This window comes from Rhinolophus sinicus, linkage group LG06, assembly GCF_036562045.2.
Source record: "Rhinolophus sinicus isolate RSC01 linkage group LG06, ASM3656204v1, whole genome shotgun sequence".
Classification (NCBI taxonomy): Eukaryota; Metazoa; Chordata; class Mammalia; order Chiroptera; family Rhinolophidae; genus Rhinolophus; species Rhinolophus sinicus.
In genome coordinates this window covers 126,062,788-126,077,993 of record NC_133756.1, presented here as the reverse complement: position 1 = coordinate 126,077,993, position 15,206 = coordinate 126,062,788, and the positions used below count along the sequence as shown (strand labels likewise).

General features: G+C 36.1%; 1 protein-coding gene across 1 annotated transcript in view; it reads left to right on the top strand.

Annotated features, from left to right (window-relative positions):
• The window catches only part of RNF141 (ring finger protein 141), a 31,783-nt gene extending 18,997 nt beyond the window's left edge, over positions 1–12,786 (top strand). The window contains exons 5-6 of the mRNA XM_074335995.1: positions 4,074–4,181; positions 9,675–12,786. Coding sequence (XP_074192096.1) covers positions 4,074–4,181; positions 9,675–9,825 — 259 coding nt within the window. The 3' untranslated portion in view covers positions 9,826–12,786. The remainder of the gene's footprint in view (positions 1–4,073; positions 4,182–9,674) is intronic.
• The last annotated feature ends 2,420 nt before the right edge of the window (positions 12,787–15,206 follow it).

Below are 15,206 nucleotides of genomic sequence, written 5' to 3'. Positions count from 1 at the left end.
CTGATGAACAAGTACATATTGATGTACATATTGCATATACCAGAAGGAAATGAAGTCAGCTAGAGTTTTCTGTGATTGCGCTTGTTTACTCAGGCCTAATATATTATTGTCCTATCCAAACTTTCTTTTCCTTCTCTCTAACGCTTTTGGCATAGGAAAGCTCCCACCTGTTGCCATTTGACAACCATGACCATAATTTAAATTTTGTAAATGCCTCACTGGAAAAAGTCTTACGTGGGTCCAAACATGTTGACATCCTGTCTTATTGACATACTGGGTAGACAGCAGAAATCTGTATTAACAGTGTCTTTTATCTTCAAGTTAAGAATATGCTTAACAAGAATTTCTCTTTTATTGCTTCATTTCCAGTTGTATTTTCTGTTTCATTCTTAACTAACTGGTTTCCAAATATTATGTTGTAGTAAAACTGTACTTTCCATTTATCATTTCCTGTTTATCTTTAATAGGGTTGTTTGGTTTTCTAGGTTTGGGCTGTACAAGTGTTACTGAAATGCCAAGTGAGTTTTAGAACATTATAGGCAGCATTTAGGCTTATCTTTCCTGTATTTTGTAAAGTTAATCTTCCAAAGACAGGCATCTGATTTTCTTTTTTTCCTCTCCTTCTTCAGAATGGTGATTTTTCTTTTTTAAAAATATTTTGAAAGTTAAGAATAGTATTTACCAGTATATTTAAGTTCTATGACAGCAAATTAAATGAAAGTGATACTTTTTCTTATTGCAATCATCTTAATGAAGGAGGTAAGGGTGTTATCCCTTGTCAGGTGCCCTCAAGACTGGGAAACACAATGCCTGCTTGGTAGGTTAGAGCTGCTTCTTGCCTTTGTATGCTTTTTGGTTTCTAGTTATACCGTGATACACTGGTTCATATAAAAACAGACTTTTCAAGTTGAAGGGGATCTTAAGAGGTATTTATTTGGTTTAGCCTTACACCTGATGCATATTTCTATTGGTTTACATTTATTTAGTGCTTATAGGGTATTAGGCATTGTGATGAATGCTTCACATGTATAAACTCATTAAATCCTCACAAGAACCTGATTGGAATACAATTATTGGCCCATTTCAGATTAAGAGAAACTAAGGTTTAGACAGAGAAGTGATATGGCTAGAAATGGGCCTCGCTGAGATTCACATTTTGGCCCGTCTGGCATTACAGCCATGCTCCTAACCACTACGTTATTCCTCTGGTGCATGAAGATCCTGTACTACAGTGCTTCCTAAACTTTGATATTCAGTGGTTGTGAGGGGGAGCTTGAGAGTCTATCAAGCTCCCGGGTAATGTCACTGCTGCTGATGCATGGATAACATTTTGAGTAGTAAGACTACTTACGACCTTTAGCCAAGTGGTAGTCCAACTTGTACTTGAACACCTGCAGTTAGTTATATAGGACTCAGGGAAGCAAGCCTTTTCATACACAGATGGCTCTAATTACTATGAAACTTTCCCTTTTGCATTATATTCCTCAGAGTAGCCAAAATCTGGCTCTCTTGAAGAAGCACAGACTCTAGAACCAAATTGCCTGTGTTCAGATCCTGGCTGTACTCCTAACTGTGTGACTTTGAACAAATTATTAGACTCTCTTCAGTTTCCTTATCTTTTAAAAGAGGATGGTAACAATAGTATCTGCTTTATAGGACTCTTGAAAGAGTTAAGTGAGTTAATATGTATAACATGTTTAGAACAGTATCTAGCCCATAATAATACGTCTGTAAGGTTAAATTCATAAATTATTACTGTAATCTGCATATTTAAGTGGCAGTGCCCTTTGGAATTCCACCAAGAGTCTGCTCTCTTCCAGCCTTTTAAATATTTGAAAAAAATAATCCAGTTTTCACTGAGTCTCTGTTCTCATGGATAAGCATCCCCAGTTCCTTCTGCCTTTGTTTATGAGTCTCTTCTCTGTCCCAGAGACTTTCTTGGATGACCGTTCATCTATCAATATATCTTTCAGTATAGGGAGCATAGAACGGAATACTCTAGAAGTAGTCTAACAAGAACTAGTAGAGCAAAACACTTCTTCCTTCTTGTCACTGCACTGCTTGAAAGGCAGCAAAACATCAAGTGAACACTACAGTTTCCACCAGCTGCTTCTGTGTCACCGGCTCTGTGTTTTACCTCTATCCAGAATGCTGTTCTTCATTATAGCCCTCTGCTCCTAACAGAGGAGTGACCTCTAACCTTCAGAACTCTGTCACTCTTTATGGGTTCAGTTGTATTCTCTGCTACTGATGCCCAAGCCCACATCCTTAGACGCAAATTGTAAGCTCCTCAAAAGCAGAGATCCCACTTCATCTGGGTCTGGCATGGCATTAGCACCTAAAAGGCACTTAAACGTTGAGCTGAATATACACAGAAAAACATTAAATATGTTAGATCCACATCCATCTAGGTTTTCATTCAGTTTCCCCATTTCAATTCAGTGGCTACCCTATTTTGCCCATTACTGAACATAACGTTTAATCTATTACCACATCCTGATGATTTGTCTTTCGTAATGTCCATTAGACCAGGCCCTAATTGTCTCCAAAGTGAATTGCTGAAATAAGGATCTAATTGGTTTTCCTCCCTCTAGACTGTCCCTCCTACTGTATTCCCAATTAATCTTCTGAAAGTATATTTCAGTGGGGGTTTACTTTCCCCTTGATCAAATTCTGATTCTAGTTTGCCTATCAGAACAAGTTTAAACTTTTTATTTTGAAATTCAAGTATCAGATTATCTCTGCTATACTTAAGCAAACTTTTCTCTTCCTGGAGCATCATGCCAGGCTCTCTCTCTCTCTCTCTCTCTCTCTCTCTCTCTCTCTCTCTCACATACACACACACACACACTTTTCCCTACCTCCACAGCTTTGTTTATTCACCTAACATGTTCTCTGTTGAAATCCTATCATTTTTTACCTCATCCTTCCAACAAGTTTGAAATAAATTCATTTCTTCTTTGTTTACTTAGGACTTACTACGTGTAATGTACATTTGACATTTGCTTATATTCTGTTTTATGTTCAAATTGACAAATTTTAAAGTGACAGCTCAATATCGTATATACAGTGGTATTAGCACAACAGGGAACTAAAAACATGTTAGAGATAGCTTTTACCCTTAAGAAGCTGATAGTTTAGTAGCTATACGTTGAAACATTCAATTTTTGTATAATTGTAAAAGTAATACATGCTTGATGAAGAAAGCCTAAAAATTAAAGAACAGCAAATTAAAATCATTCAGGAAACATTTATTGAGAACCTAAGACATACTCCTTTATTCAAAGAACTTACAGTTTATGAATAGACCCACCAATAAGCAGCCACTTAAAATACAAAATGTAAGTCCTTTCACTGAGGCAAATGTTGCTTTGAGAACAGAAAGATGATATTTTGAGCTGAGTTACTGAGATTGAAGTTTACCAAACTCACAAGTGTATCCAGGAAAGGAAAACACCACATGCAAAGGCACTTGGTTCATCCAGGGACACTCCAAATTGTGGTTAGAGTAGATCTGACATTTCTTTTCTTCCCAAGAATAAAGAGCTCCTTGAGGACAGAGACTTTGCTTTCTATCTCTTTTGTGTTTCCTATAGCACCTGACATTTAAGAGGAAGCTATTCTTTCATTTATATGCCCATTATCAACATGAGCATAGTAAGGCCCCAATTGCAAGGTCCATATTTTAGAGAGCTTCGTATCCTGCATGGTGAATAAATCATATATTGGTTGAATTCATTTATATAAATCCAATATGATTTAAATGGGCCAAGTTGTTTTCAGAAAGACCAGAACATTTCCAGTTTTTGTCCATATTTTCTTTTTAACCATTGCAGAATTTATCTTTTCTCCTGCCTTTCTTTATAAAATTTGTACCCCTTAGTACTCTTCCCTATTATACTATATGCTGTTCCCAAAAGGTATGTTGATTTAGTCCGATTTTTGCATGAGTCGTTTGCTTTAAACCGAGGGTACAGAGATGTTTGATAATGCTTTTAAGGCTATGGAAACAAAATGTAAAGTATAATGACAGCAGAGAATATTGTTGCTCTAGCTCAGTTTGCACACTGCAGGGTGAAGCAGCTGACTGATGAGGAGGAGTGCTGTATCTGCATGGATAGCCGGGTGGACCTCATCCTGCCCTGTACTCACAGCTTCTGCCAGAAGTGCATTGATAAATGGTAAGTGATCTGCTGCCTTAACGGGATAGGCAAAGGTCAAATGGGAGAGTATATGTGAAGAAACTTCCAAAAATACAAAAATATTGTAGTTAAGTGTAAGAGATTTTGTTCTTTAGTCCTTTGAATTTGATGGCATGTCTCCTACTGGTTAAAAATATTTGTATTCCTATACCTGTAGTTTATAAAATGTGGGGATGTATCTTAGTTTTGGCAGTTTACTTTTGTTGTAAGACTTGTGCCTGACTTGAGTCTAGAGTCCCATGCTTCCCTTTTTCTTATTTCTACATGTTTTCCTTTACGTGTGATTAGAAGAAATAATATAAAAACGAACATTGGACCTGGTGGGAACTTTATTATACAAAATAAGAATCAAGCATTTGGGAGAATTTATAATTAATATACAATAAACTACATGTATTTAAAGTACAATTTGATATGTTTTGACATGTCCACACGCACAAAAACCATCATCACAATACAGATAATGAACAAATCTGTCACCCCCAAAAGTTACCTCTTGCCCCATTGTAAAGTCTCCTTCCCATCCTTTCCTTTCAATGCCCAGAAAACCATTAATCTGCTTTCAATCACTATAAAATAATTTGGATTTTTCTAGAATTTTTGTCAATGAAATTATACAGTATGTACTCTATTTAAAAAAATTTTTTTTTATTAGTTTCAGGTGCACAAAACAAAGTAATACTTAGATGTTTATCATTTATATCCCTCACACTGTCAACCCGCCTCCACAGAGCCATTACGTCTCCACTGTCTCTATTCCTAATGCTGTACTCCGCTTCTTCTAAGTATATACATATACATACATATATATATAAACTTGTAGTTGATATTCATTATTGTTCAGCTTCAGCTTCAGGTAGTATGTACTCTGTTTTTGTCTGGCTTCTTTAATTCCATATAATTATTTTGAGATATACTCATGTTGTAGCATATATCAATAGTTCCTTCCTTTTTATTGCTGAGTAGTATTCATTGTGTGGATATAGCACAGTTTATTTATCCATTCACCTGTTGATGGACATTGGGTTGTTTCCAATTTTTGGCTATTACAAATAAAGCTTCTATATACATTTGTGGACAAGTCTTTTTAGGGATATATATTTTGGGTTTTTTTCCTTGGGTAAATACCTAGAATTGGAATGGCTAGATCATGAGGTATGTATATGTTTAACTTTTTAAGAAACTGCCAACAGTTTTCCAAAATGGTTGTACCATTTTAGGAGGTGTGACAATTAAGTTCGCTAACTTGTTGCAATGATGTTGCTAACCTTTTTTGATATCGGAGGGATTATTTATTATGAATTTATACCAACTGGACAGTTAACCAAGTTTACTATTTGCAAGTGCTGAAAAGGCTGCGTGAAAAAGTTAGGTGACCTGAACTTTTCACCAACAATTCATGGCTCTTGCATCATGACAATGCACCAGCTCACACGGCACTGTCTGTGAAGGAGTTTTAGCCAGTAAACAAATAACTGTATTGGAACACCGTCCCTACTCATCTGATCTGGACCCCAGTGACTTCTTTCTTTACCCGAAGATAACAGAAATATTGAAAGGAAGACATTTTGATGACATTCAGGACATCAAGGGTAATACGATGACAGCTCTGATGGCCATTCCAGAAAAAGAGTTCCAAAATTGCTTTGAAGGGTGGACTAGGCGCTGGTGACAGTGCATAGCTTCCCAAGGGGAGTACTTCAAAGGTGACCGTAGTGATATTCAGCAATGAGGTATGTAGCACTTTTTCTAGGATGAGTTCGCGAACTTAATTGTCTGACCTTGTCCACTCTCCAGCAGTGTATGAGAGTCGCAGTTGCTCTACAGCCTTGTCAATATTTGGTATGGTCAGTCCTTTTAATTTTAGCCATTCTAATAGATGCATAGTGGTATCTCATTATGGTTTTAATTTGCATTTCCCTACTGACTGATGATGCTGAGCATCTTTTCATATGCTATTTTACCACCCCTATGTCTTTGGTGAAGTGTTCATTCAAATCTGTTGCCCATTTCTTTATTGGGTTGCTTCATATTAAGTTTCAGAGTTCTTTCTATATTATGTATATATATCCTGTATCAGATATATGACTTGCAAAAATTTTAACACACTCTGAGATTTATCTTTTCATTCTCTTAAGAATGTCTTTCAAAGTGTAGAACTTTTTAATTTTGATGAGGTCCAGTATATCAGTTTGTGATTTATGGATAGTGGTTTTGGTGTCATATTAAGAAATCTTTGTCTAACCCAAGGTCACAAAGGTTTTTTTCTATCTTCCGAAATTTTTATGGTTTTTAAGTTTTACATTTCAGTCCATGATCCATTTTGAGTTAATTTTTGAATATGGTGTGAGGTATCAATCAAAATTGCTTTTTTGCATATGACTTCAGTTGTTCCCACACATTTTGTTGAAAACACTATCTTCACTAAATTGCCTCTTCACCTTTGTTGAAAAACAGTTGCTCAAATATATGTGGGTATATTTCTGGATTCTATTCTGTTCCACTTCTCTATTTGTTTGTTTCATACCAAGACCACATGACCTTGATTAACGTAGCTTTTATAGGTCTTAAAATCAGGGTGTGTTAGTTCTCCAACTTTGTTCTTTTTCCAAGTTGTTTTGGCTGTGCTAGGTCTTTTGAATTTCAATATGAGTTTTAGAATCAACTGTCAATTTCTACAAAAAAGCTACAAGGATTTTGAGTGGCAATGCATTAAATAAATAGATCAATTTGGAGAGTATTGACTTCTTAACAATATCGAGTCTTCCAATCCACAAACACAGTATATTTCTCCTTTTATTTAGGTCTTGTTGAATTTCTCATATCAATTTTTGTAGTTTTCAGTGTTGCATATCTTTGACAGATTTATCCCTAAGTATTTTATATTTCTTATGCTATTTTAAATGGTATTTTTAAATTTCAGTTTATGATTGTTTCTTGCTAATATATAGAAATACAATAGGTTTTTATGTATCAATCTTGTATCCTACACCCTTACTAAACTCATTTATTAGTTTTGATAGCTGTTTTATAGATTCCATAGGATTTTCTTGAATGTCTGAACATCATTTTTCAAAGATACTTTTTTCTGTAGGTAGAATTCTAGACTGATAGTAATTTTTTTTTCAGTACTTTAATGATGCTTCATTCTCATTTTTCATTCTCATTGTTTCCTATGAGAAATCTCTATCATCCTTATCTTTTTTTCCTGTGTGGGTAATGTAGCTTTTCGTCTCTCTGTTTGTTTGTTTTCTCTGTTTTAAGGTTTTTATCTTTATCAGTGGTTTTGAACAATTTGATTATGATGTGCCTTAGAGTAGTTTTCTTCATGTTCCTTGTGCTTAGGATTCATTGAGATCTTTAGATTTGTAGATTTATGGTGTCATCAATTTTAGAAGGTTTTTAGTCATTATTTCTCAAATATTTTTTCTGTTCTCTCCCCTCTCCTTCTGGGACCACAGCTATACCTATGTTAGACCACTTGAAGTTGTCCCACAGCTCACTAATGCTATTTTCCTTCTTTTTCTCTTTTTGAGGCATTCTTTCTGTTTCATTTTGGGTAGTAAATATTGCTATGTCTTTTCAACTTCACTAATCTTTTTTTCTACATGTCTAACTTGCCATTAATCCCATTCAGTGTATTTTTTACTTCAGATATTATAGTTTTCATCTCTAGAAGTTTGAGCTTTTTAATGTTTTCCATGTCTCTACTTAATGTGTTTGATCTTTCCTCTGGTCTTTTTTTTGTTTTGTTTGTTTGTTTAATATATGGACTATGGTTATCATAAACTAATTTTCTTGTCTGCTACTTCTAACATCTGTCTCAGTTCTGTATTGGTTTTAATTTTTCTCTTCATTTTGGATTGCATTTTTCTGCTTCTTTTTATGCCTGGTAGTTCTTGATTGGGTGCCAGACATTGTGATTTTTACCTTTTTGGGTACTAGATATTTTTGTATTCCTATAAATATTCTTGAGCTTTGTTCTGGAATATAGTTACTTGGAAACAGTTTGATCCTTTTGGGTCTTTTGCTTTTACAATTTGTTAGGCAGGACCAGAGCAGTGTTTAGTTTAGAGCAAATTATGTCCCACTAATGAGGCAAGACCCTGCAGAGAACTCTACTCAGTGCTCCGTGAATTAGGTTTTCCAGTCTGGCTGGTGGAAACAGGCCATCTTCTAGCACCCTGTGTGAGTTTTGGGTACTGTTCCCTCAAATCCTTCTTGGGTGATTTCCTCAGCCTCAAGTAGTTTCCTCACATGCACACACTAATCATTACTCTGCTGAATATACTCTAGGAAACCTTCAGTAGATTCTGGAATTCTTCCTTTGTGCCACTTTCTCCACTCCAGTACTCTGCCCTGTGAACTCCACCTGTCTTAGCCTCCTGACATTTTCAGCTCTGTCCCTCCAGGGACCTGCCTCGCTCTATCTAGGTTCCCCCTGCTTGCTCTGCAGCCTGGAAACTCAAGGCAGTAAGCTGGGGCAATTATAGGGCTCACCTTCTTTGTTTTCCATCTCTCTCAGGGATTATTGTCCTGTGTCATCTGATGTCCATTGTTGAAAACCATTATTTCATGTATTTTGTCCTGTGTTTTAATTGTTGTAAGTAGAAAGATAAATTTGTTCCTATCGGCCAGAAGCAGAAGTTAACTGTTTTAAAATTGTGACTTTTGTGCACAGAAGAGCACACATAATTATCTTACAAAATATCTGAGGAACCAGAAATGAATCTGAATAATGTATGCCAGCTCTAGCTTTCACATTTAGTTTCTGGAACAGAATTTCTTCATTTTTGCACAAAAGCCAAAGAGCAATTGATATGATTTAATTACTTTGGTCTCAGATTTCACTGAGAGATGAAGAGAAAAACATTTTCCCTGCATGACATGTTTCTGGCTCGAATATGGTATTTTTGAAATTTCCAAAATAATGTTTCACATGACAGAAAAATCCCTTTGGAAAACAATCTTATTTAAGTAATTATATATAAGCTCTTTCCCTATCAGGAAAATTATTCTTCATGTAAAGTTATCTTTTAAACCTTGAATGTTTCCATTTAGTTGTGTGGAGCAGCAGAAGACAGGAAAAAAATGTCCTTCTGTGGGAGACTAGTTAAATGAATGATGGCCTACCCATTCAGTACAGTATGTTTAAAAGAATAGACAGCTCGAGCATGTACTGATACATAATGGCCTACAAGTAGACATACTGACTAGTAAAAAGAGCAGTGATGTAAATACACACAACTTGGTCATGCTTCGTCTGTCTCAGGAAGAATATATAAGAAACTGGTAGTGGTGGTTGCCTTGGGGATAAGAATTAAAGATCAAGGTGGGAGGGAGAAATTTATTTTTCACTATTCTTGTATTTTGTCTACTTTTTTAAAACCATGTGTTACCTTTCAAACAAACCTGTTTTTTAAAAAAGAAGAAAAAGAAAACAAACTGTTCTTTATTTGACTTCCCTAATAGGAGTGATCGACATCGAAATTGCCCTATTTGTCGCCTGCACATGACTGGAGCAAACGAATTGTGGGTGGTGTCAAATGCACCCACTGAAGACGACATGGCTAACTATATTCTTAACATGGCTGATGAGGCGGGCCAGCCCCACAGGCCATGACCTTGAGGTGAAGTGCTCTGTTCTGTTGCTGTTGTGGGCTACAAACACTGGTCCTGGGGAAAGAATGCAGGCATGTGGTGGCACAGGTACAGAGAAATCAATTTTCCCCACCCTCATATTTTTGCTATTCTGACAATTTGTCCCATTTCTTTTGATGAACTTTTCATGTCTTCCATTTATGGTAAACTAAAATTTGCTACTGTTTTAGACCATATTTTCCTATTATTTATTTGTTCTAATATGTGTTTGAAACTAACTGCTCTTGAATCCTTTGCTGATGTAACAGCAATATTTCCAGAGGCTTCTGAAAGACTATTTTTCAGAGTAGGAGTATTCTGGAACCTGTTTAGTTAGGTTTAAAATGAACCATTGAATGTTAAAAAGTTGTGGCCATCTGAGAGAAAATTTTAAATGACTGAAAATGTAGAATATATCAAAGTGGGTGTTACTACTAAAATTAGTCTTTCTGCTGGAATCTAAGGAGTATGTGTGCCCCCTCGTGGTTAATGATTGCTCCTTTAATAATTTCTACTTGAAATGATCCAGTTTTTCATAACTTTAGCAGTGTGTTTGGAACTACATGTTTTTACTTAGAAGGTTTTTTTTCCCCCATGCTGTATAATTTGGGTGAGGATTATAAAGGTGGGCATAACTTTGCCTTGTAAATGGATTTTTGCTGGGGAATCTTCTTGGCCATTCTGGAAATGTTTTCCCACAGCAAGGGAACTGTTCTAAATAGCTTTTGATTATGCTCATGCATCTTGGAGTTTCAGAAGGAAATTTTTCATCACACATACAAAATTCCGTATGTCCATATTATGAAAAGTCATTCAATATTGGTTTATGGTGCTTTTATTTTCTTAACTCGAAGGCATCTTTCTGAGGCCAAGTCCTCAAACTTCTTAGACTCAGAGAGAATAAAATAGGATTTAGCCTTTTACCCTTATGTACATAAAACACCTCTGAAAATTAGGAGACGATTTGGTTTTCTGTTTCACTGTACTTCCTTTGAAAGAGTATCGTCCTATGGAATTATAATGTTCAGTGGTACTTTGGCCATTTTTTAAAAAATTTTGCTTATAAAGTAAAATTCGTTTTATGTTAAACATTAATATTTCAGCATATAATACAACTAGGGCTTGATGTCGCCTTTTAAAAGTGTGTTAACATTCCGTGTAACTTTCCTGACTTATTTTTTGGTAAGTTGCAAATATTACTTTCTGAAGTACCAAAATATACAATTTAAGTTGCTGCTTATTGATGGCAGAATTTTTGGATACTGGGATTTTAGTAGGCATGCAAATTAAATGATGCATTTCTAGGAAAAACGCCTGACCAAAGGTAGCTTGATTTTACCCCCAAAATACTGATAACTAATTGGTTGACATTCATGATGGGGGCGGCTCAGTACCAAATAGCTAAACACTCACTATGATATTTATGCAGAGTACTGGGGACTTTATCATACAACCTGGCACTGCACTTTATGGTGTGTGACCTTGAGAAAGTCCTTTCCTGTGGTTTGTAGGTGCATATTTTAGAAACTGAAACTTTATCGGTGGTTTTCACACTTTATTTCAGCAATAGAATCTTTTTTTCCAAGTAAAATCTTACTCAGAACCCCACATACATGTGCTGCGTGCATGCACACGCACACACATACCCTACACCACTATGTCATTATTTTATTAATACAAATGTCCTATATAAACTTCACATACTATAATACTAAATATTATATAAAGTCAATCAATGAAAACATGTATTAACGCCTCAGTGATATCCAGGATATTAGAATTTGGTTAAGTAACACAGTTGTATGGTAGGACTTGTTTTTCTTAATTAAAATTTTTTAATTAAATTCAAGTCAAATTTGCAGAACCCTGAATCTGCTCCATAGATTGTTAGTATTCTGTGGAACATATTTTGAAAACCTTGGGATAGATGATCCTCTGAGATCTTTTTCAGCTCTAAGATTTTAAATTGTCCTTTTGGAGTAGACTTGCTGAGTCTAATTCAGATTGCCTAATGTAAGAATGTTTCTGAAAATGAACAAAGTTGCTTTACAGATTTTTGGATCTTTCCAGATATAGCCAATGATTTTATCCCTCAGAATCCTTTACCTTTCAAGGAATTATTTAATAGTGAGCACAGTAACTTGATATTACCCAAACCTTTTTATTCTCCAGCATGAGCTCCAAGACACTAACTGATCTACTGTGAAATATAAAATGTTTTTATTAGCCTTATCTAATAAATGAGCATAGCTTTTGCTCACTCCATTAAACTGGGTAATAATTCTTTAGATGTAAATGTTAGGTATGTTATACTGTAATAACTGATCATAAAAGTTGTAAATTTGTTTAATGGATGAAATGTACACTTTTTGTATTCTGTACAGCTTTGTCTTTTTTAATTATGAAGTACTTAAATGCACTTACTATGATAGGAAATATAATGTGTGCCTTCTAGGATTTGTGAAATGGTTTCATGAACTCTAAGGAATTTGTTTTATAAGTTATAAAGTTTTCCCTATCCTAACTCAATAACAAAGGGTTTGTTACTCATAATATAATGCTACAGAACTTTAGTTTAAGAAAATGGATTTGACTATGTGCTGAATTTCGAAATTGAGAATAATATCTGTTTTATTCGTAGGATAAACTGATATGTTGTGCAATAAATAATCTTTAGTAAGTAAATTTCAGTTAATTGGAGGTTTTTTTTTCTTATCATGTAGTTTCACATTCTAACATACTAAATATTTATATTCCTTAGAGGACTATTTTGTATTGTGCTCTGGTGGGTGGGTTGTGTGCTATTTTAAAATTCATTTCAAATTGGAGTCGATTTCCTTATACCTAATTTTTTCTGTGTAATAAGGCTGCTTGAAAATATCTTTTGGTTCAGTAATTTTTTTTAACATTGGGAGCTGGCTTCATTAAAAGTCATTCCGAAGAATCTGCATTTTTAAACTGGTTATTTCTTCATTAAGTCAAGCTTACTTTGTCTATCTAGGAATAAGAAAACTACTTGAAGATTAGGGAAATCAGCTGATTACCCTCATTTATGCTGGGCAACACAATGACAATATAATATAAACAATTGACAGCAGATTTTCATCTGTTTCCATGTCTTTTTACCCTATTGGACAGTAAAAATAATTGATAAAATATTCCACCCGGTGGCAGTTTTGATGTTTACCTTGTAAAATCATTTCTAAGATAAAATTCATGTAATTAGGGAAGCATATTAGAATCTTAGTGCTGAGAAGAGGAAAGTCGTTTGTAAGAAGGAGTGGTAGTTTATAATTAAAATTAGTGATGTATATCATCATGGAGAAGCACACATTTTGGTATCAAAAGACATTTTTTTAAAAGCCTCCTCAGATATATTTTCATAATCTTGCATCTGTCTTACTCTCTGGCATCCTCTACCTAATAAAATATTTATTTAGAGGTGGAGAGTATAAAAATTTCCAAGGAACTATGTTTGTCTGATTAGTGTTCCTTTTATTACAGTTAGTTACCCTTGTTCTTTATTTGTCATTGTTCAAGTATAGAATACTTAGGTATATTACCAACATATCACCTTAAGCTGTGTCCACAAACCTTGAAAAAGATGAATGTTGTTTCACCAGCACAGAAACAAGTAAAAAGAAAGACAGAGGGAGGTGTTTGCAACTCTGCTTTAATCCAAGATAAAAAGAAGTAAAGGCCCCAAGACAGGCCTTGGTAAATACCAACCCAGGAATTGTGATTTGTTTTCTTGAGGCAAAAAGCAAAGACATTGATCATTTCAGCAGTGTGATTTGAAGTAACACATAATGTGAAGTCAAACCGTTTAGAGTAAGTAAGGGATAACATGCCTCAAAAACTTCTTTCAGAAACATGGGCTAGTATATACAGAGGGTGCCAAAAAAATGTATACACATTTTAACACGTTGCGTACGGCGGGGTTTAAATCCCTCGTGAAGATTCTCGTGATCCGTACGCAACGTGTTAAGAAAGGCAAAAACTATTAAAATCAAAAATCAAAATACTCAATATAGGGCCGGCCCAGTGGCTCAGGCGGTTAAGAGCTCCATGCTCCTAACTCCAAAGGCTGCCGGTTCGATTCCCACATGGCCCAGTGGGCTCTCAACCACAAGGTTGCCAGTTCAATTCCTCAAGTCCCACAAGGGATGGTGGGCTCCACTCCCTGCAACTAAGATTGAACACGGCACCTTGAGCTGAGCTGCCGCTGAGCTCCCAAATGGCTCAGTTGGTGAGACTGTGTCCTCTCAAACACAAGGTTGCCAGTTCGATTCCTCGAGTCCCACGAAGGATGGTGGGCAGCACCCCCTGCAACTAAGATTGAACACGGTACCTTGAGCTGAGCTGCCACTGAGCTCCCGGATGGCTCAGTTGGTTGGAGTGCATCCTCTCAACCACAAGGTTGCCGGTTCGACTCCCGAAAGGGATGGTGGGCTGCGCTCCCTGCAACTAACAACGGCAACTGGGCCTGGAGCTGAGCTGCGCCCTCCACAACTAAGACTGAAAGGACAACAACTTGAAGCTGAACGGCACCCTCCACAACTAAGACTGAAAGGACAACAACTTGACTTGGAAAAAAGTCCTGGAAGTACATACTGTTCCCCAATAAAGTCCTGTTCCCCTTCCCCAATTAAATCTTAAAAAAAAAAAAAAAAAATGCTCAATATATACTGACAAAAGATGAATAGAAGTCACTTCTATTCATTTGACTTCTGCAATTACAAGAGGTGCTCAAAGTGGTTACCATCAGCGTCCAGACACTTCTGATTGCAGCGAACATTGGTAGACTTCTGTGGCAAGCGTGTAAACTGTTGCAGCACCACAGCAGAAGAAGCAGGACTAGTTGCTGTGGGAGGCCGCCCAGATCGTCCAGTAAGCACATTACACATAGTACCATGCGTCTCAGGACTGCATGCAATTGTTAGGCGTGTTGGAGGGTCTGTTGCATGCTCATGCCTCCTGTGTCATTGTACTTCCACAACATTCTCTAATTTCCACCATTTTCTTTGGCCTGCCTGTCACATAGTGACGCCAGCATTCATTTGATTAATGCCATCTTTTGAGCGAATATCATACTACACATTGCTACCGTAATTCCATTTAACTTCGAAAAGTAATACATAGATAACATCTCTTAAAATGTGTATACATTTTTTGGCACCCCTGGTAGTTGCCTTTGACTCCAACTGTGAACACAAAAGAAAGTAGCATTCACCCCCCAAAGAAGGCCAGTTAGGTACAATGATGTAATAAAAGTGTAAAGTGCTATAGAAAAAGGTGTCTGAAAAGTTTGCAGGACATGTAAAATCCAACAAATGTTGGCTGAACAGATTAAAGTAATATCCA